General features: G+C 53.5%; 1 protein-coding gene across 4 annotated transcripts in view; it reads right to left on the bottom strand.

Annotated features, from left to right (window-relative positions):
- Positions 1–1,694, bottom strand: part of PKNOX1 (PBX/knotted 1 homeobox 1) — a 37,616-nt gene extending 35,922 nt beyond the window's left edge. For all 4 annotated transcript variants that reach the window (XM_004696907.2, XM_045284616.1, XM_030888684.2 and 1 more), the window contains exon 1: positions 1,586–1,694. In XM_004696907.2, the coding sequence (XP_004696964.1) occupies positions 1,586–1,636 (51 nt within the window). In that variant the 5' untranslated portion in view covers positions 1,637–1,694. The remainder of the gene's footprint in view (positions 1–1,585) is intronic.
- Positions 1,695–5,191: the final 3,497 nt, after the last annotated feature.

The raw sequence follows: 5,191 nt of genomic DNA, 5'->3' as shown, positions 1-5,191 counted from the left end.
ATGTAAACCAGAGAGCACACAGACCCCAGCGCACCTCCCGGAGCTGGGAACTAGCAGCTCCTCCCTGCCTCGCGCCAATCAGCCTGTAAATCCCAGAATACAGGAAGACTTCACTGCTCTGGGTCTTTGCTTTGGCTGTCCCCTACCCGTTCGGTCAGCAGCACCTCCCCTGACCCACCTCCACCTCAAACCAAACTCCAAACAGCATTCTGGGAAATTTCCCTATCACCCATTCCCCAACTTTATGCAAACTTCCCTGGCTAATACCATGTACTGCTCTTCCCCTCCAAATTTGTGGGAAGCTCCCTTGACTACATTACTGCCTCTCAACTCAACGAGCCCACTCATCTCAGTCTGAATTGGGTGCCTGCTGGCCCTTCCTGCCCTGGCATCATGCCCGTTTCACCTGTCTATCTCCACAGGCCCAGGACTGTGTGTGTCTTCATCTTCAACACAACCTTGCACACTTCGGGAGATTCAATGCATCCTTCTTGGAAGAACCAATGAACAAACTGAAATAACAGTAAACCAGAGACATCACTCAAAATGGAGAAAACTTCTATGTCTGCCCTTGTCTTTCTCGCTCTATCACTAGATGCCCTGCGCACTACAATATCAAGAAAGCTTAGCGCCATTAATAGACACACACACTCATACCAGGAGCAAACATAATTCAGTTTTCAAGTTTTAGCTAGAGCACAGGATTAATATATATTTTTAAACAAATTATTACTATATTTACCTATCAAACAAGCAACCTCTATGCGACTGGTTTTGTTTAAGGACAAACCAGTTTTCTAGGCGACAAGTACTTCACTTGGGTTAGAAGCTCCGCACCTGGCTGCCCCAGAGTCTTGGAGGAGCACCCAGTGAGGCGCTCAGCATTCCTGCCTCTTAGCTCAACTCTACCGCAGCAAGGCCCTGGCACCTGGGGCAGATGTCTGAACACCTCATGTGCGGAAGGAAACAGCACACGCAATACACTCACCACCATGGCTGGCACAATTACTGTCCACGTTTGAAGGATGAGACAGGATTTGCCTCAGGTATAAGAAACAATAGCTCTATTTAGTAAATGATGGTAACAAAGCAAACAAAGCTAAAGGCCTTCTGTAGGCCTGAACTCTGTGCAAAGTTAAGAATAGTTCTCCTCTTCCCCGTCACTAGGGGGAGTGCTCAGCTCCGGAAGAAGTAGCCAGAAAAATGCACCGGCTGGGTCACAGTCCTCACACTCGCACCACTGGGCTAGGACGCCACAGGGTCCCACCAGCATGTGACCAGGGATAGATACTGGGACTAGCAGCTGGTCATCGTGAAAACTGCAACTATCCAAACAGGCAGCTTTCCCTGAAATGCGGCAGTCCTTATCTGACAAGAAGAGGAAAAACTCCCAAGAAACTGCCACATCAGAATCCGTAGCAATGATGACCCTATCCTAATGCTTATTTCTCTGAACACCCGCATGATGTACTTTAAAATGAACCTCCGATCTCAAGGCAATTGAAGCATAAACATACAAGGCATTTTTCACGTCTTCTCGAGTACTGACTGTGATGTCAAGTAAGGATAAAGTCAAGGCTCTCACTTGCTGCCCATCTTGATAGCTGTCTATACTTAAAGTCTGCGTGGCCATCATGGTCAACGAGGGCTTTGTGACAAGACATCAAATCATCTTGACTCGACAGCAAGCGTGGTCTGGGGAAACAAAAACAGGGCATCCGTTAGTAACTGTAGGACATCTCTGTTGCCTGTACTCACCGGCATGCACACATCTATGACAAAACCCCTTGGGTCAGAGGAGAGAAGCAGCCATCCTTAAAGACCTGGATAAATCAGACCCCAGGCTGCAGTGCCTCCCTGATGGGCACTGTGCTGACCCCGCCTTGTCATCACATCCTCTGCCACGGGACCCAAATCCAAAAACCACTCTCACCGCCATCAAGTCGATTCTAACTCTTACAGGACCCTATAGGACAGGGCAGACGAACTCTTCACAGGAGTAGAAAGCATCTTTCTCCTGCAGAGTGGTTGTGGTTTCAAACGCCCGACCTTGTGGTTAGCAGTGTAACTCATAACTACTATAGCCACCCGGACCCCAGAGAACAGTAAATAACCGTCACCTGCATATGACAGCCCTGGGTCCCGGGACACAGCCAGAACAAGTCAGCGAGCCCCTGCTTTCTGGAGCAGAGAGACCATCAGAGAAGCCCGGGTAACACCCTCAGGGGCTGCCGAGTCCAGTGTGAGCGGTGGCCTCTCGGGGAAGCAAGTGCCTGCGAGGCTGAGGCCTGGGAGAGGCGGAGGCGAGTAGCCCCAGAGAGTGGTCAATGCAGAGACCTAGCACAATGGTGGCACGTGCTGGAGCAGCCGAGACAAGCACACTCCTAGCCCCCAATATAGTTCCAATATGGACCTGACCGCTCACTTGCTTAATGACATCGCAGCACTTCACACAGTCAGTGGGCTGTGCGCGAGGAGAAGCTAAACGGCAGGGTGGCAGAGCCTCCTGTAGGTGAGGCAGGGCTCCAGCTCGGCACCAGGCCAGCACAGGAGATGGCCAGCCTGATTCCACCGGGCGCCTCATAGAGGCTGTCAGGCTGGGGGAGATGCCTGGGCAGGCTTGGGGCAGTGCCCACCTGATCTGCACCAGCAAGGGCCGCCTGGAGACAGCGTCTCTGAAGTACACCCAACCCACGGTGGGCACACGGGAAGGCCCTGCAAGTGTGTCATGAGCAAAAAGAAACAGAGTGTCCAGCCCCATGCGTCATCTGATCACATGACCCCCTAACTCCAGCCATCCTCCAGTGGCCTGAGGGAGGCTCTCTCTCATCTCACTCTGCGGAGCCTGAGGGACAAGGCCAGGGCTGGAGAGCTAAAGAACGAAGCGGCTTCAACGTCAAAGGGTCATCCCACCACCTCTACCTCCACAGAGCTAGCATGTGGGGGCTGGGCACCACAAATCCCAAAAGACATGGGGAGAAGAAACTCACCCAGCAAAGCTTACCAAATGTCAGGCAGGGGTCTCATTCCCTGGGGACACAGGAAGACACAAGCAAGTCCTTGGCCTGACAGAGCTCACACTCCAGTGGGAAGACACATTACATTAGTAAGCCAGTCAACTCTAAACACGTGAGGAGGGCGCAAGGGATTGGGGCAAGGTGCCTGTGAGGAGGGAGGTTGTGGGCAGGGGGAAAGCTGGCCCAGGCCTCGGGGAGGAGATGCTGGGGCATGGATGGGAGACACGCTGGGAGAGCAGTGTGGGGGTCGGAGGGAAGGGGAGGGGAGGGGAGAGTGGCCGCTGGACCGGAAGGGGCACAGTGGGGGCAGGCGGAGCAGATGGGAAACCAGGGCAAGGTTGTGAGCAGAGGGGGGACAGAGACGTATATGGGCAGCGCGACTGCAGGGGCCACTGAGAAGGGGGTTGGAGCCGCTGTGGCTAGGGGGAACATGCAAGAGGGAGCCACAGCCAGAGGCATGGCCAGCAGGATCTGCAGGGGGCCTGGGGAGTGGGGGAGGAGTCTGGGGGCGGGGTGGGGGTGGGGGGTAGAGCACCAAGCAGCAGGAAGAGTAGAATTGGATTTCCCAGAGTGGAGCAGACTGGCACAAGAGGGTCGGAGTGTGGGGAGAAAGCAGGCAAAGGGGCATAGTAGGTGCCGGAGGCTTCTAGCATATGCATCCAGGCTGGAAATACAGACCTGGTCACCCTCCAAATGTGATGACCAAACAAGTCCAAGTCCTAACCCTCAGTGCCTGTGACCATGACCTTACAATGAAACGGGGCTTGACACCTTTCAGCAACAGCGGCCCTCTTTTCTCCAAAGTTCACTTTGGGCCACTTCATTTTCACAACAGACCTCCATCAGTACCTGCTTTTGCTGATCAAAAGAAATCCGAAGAGGATTTTCATTTTCATGAACAATGATGTGAAACAAACCAACCGTCCAACATGTTGCAGTGAGCCGTTAAGTAGGTGGGGCATGCTGAGCAGCAGCCAGAGGGGTGGGGCCAGGCTCCTCTGGGAAGGACACCCGGAGCCGCAGCCCCCACAGCTCAGAGCAGTGTCCGTGAGCATCTGTGCCTCAGCACAATTCATTGTGTGCACCTCTTAGCAAGGTTCGTCCTGAGCTATCAGAAAAGCCCAAGAGTGCATGGTGTTGGCTTGACATAAAATTGGGCATCCACAGGCGTTTGGATCGTGGTGGGCAGAGGCACCGTGCGTGTACCCATTGCCCTGTGCCTACTATGTGCACCGTTGACCCCTGGAGAAAGAATCGTGAAAGCTGCCAGTTACCCTTGACTCTGCTAGGAGCCGAGTGGTCTCGGTTAGTCATGTGTAAAGGCCAGGCTGAGTCCTTGAGTGAACTGGAGGGGGGACAAGGGGTAGTGCGCTGTCAGGTTACACAGGTTCCCTGCTGCCGGAAAGAAGAGAACGCTTATGAAACGTCTCATAGGGCGAAATGGCATCAGGCAAAGATGCAGTGATCACTCACTCACACGGCAAATGCTGCTGAGCAGTCCCAGGCGTCAAAGAGCCCACCAATCACACCACGCGACACATAAAACCTCCAAAATCCACTGTTCTCCACAGTAACTCCTCACCGCAGCACAAAGCCTCCTCTCTCGGCAAGGCTGGTGGTTGTGAACTGCCGATCCTGTGGTTAGCAGCCCAAAGCGTAGCCACTGGGTCACCACCCAGTAGAAGCAGAGAAGTGTATGATAAACACACAGCCTAAAAAACAGCAATCTCACACACACACAATCCCAGGGAAGGAGCTCGGCCCCTCTCCTCCTGCTCTCTCCCCCACAGTACCAGGGCACGTCTCAGGGAGCCCCGGCGGCACAGTGCTTACATGCCCAGCTGGTAAGCAAAGGGCCTGTGGTTTGAACCCACAGCCACTCTGGGGGAGAAAGGTGTAGCGGTCATCTTCGGTGGATGGACAGCCTACTCTGCCCCCTGGGACTGACGCAACAGAGGGGTGAGTCGCATGTAGGTCTTCCACGAAAGTGGGGTCAACAAGATGGAGGCGAGCAAGAGAAAGTGCACCTGAGGAGAAATCAGTCTTTTAAGAAGCTGAAGCAGAAAGCAGTGGAAGATGGTTATGAAAACATTCTGAAAAGAAATGTCAAGGTGTAAATGTAAGGTGGCCCAGGGTGGGGTGATTTGTTTTCAAAAGAGGGCAGCTTTAGAGCT

This window comes from Echinops telfairi, unplaced genomic scaffold (assembly GCF_000313985.2).
Source record: "Echinops telfairi isolate 266 unplaced genomic scaffold, ASM31398v2 ScPeMD7_7469;HRSCAF=8507_0, whole genome shotgun sequence".
NCBI classification, from domain to species: domain Eukaryota; kingdom Metazoa; phylum Chordata; class Mammalia; order Afrosoricida; family Tenrecidae; genus Echinops; species Echinops telfairi.
The sequence above is the reverse complement of the archived record's forward strand: the minus strand, read 5'-3'. Positions and strand labels throughout refer to the sequence as shown.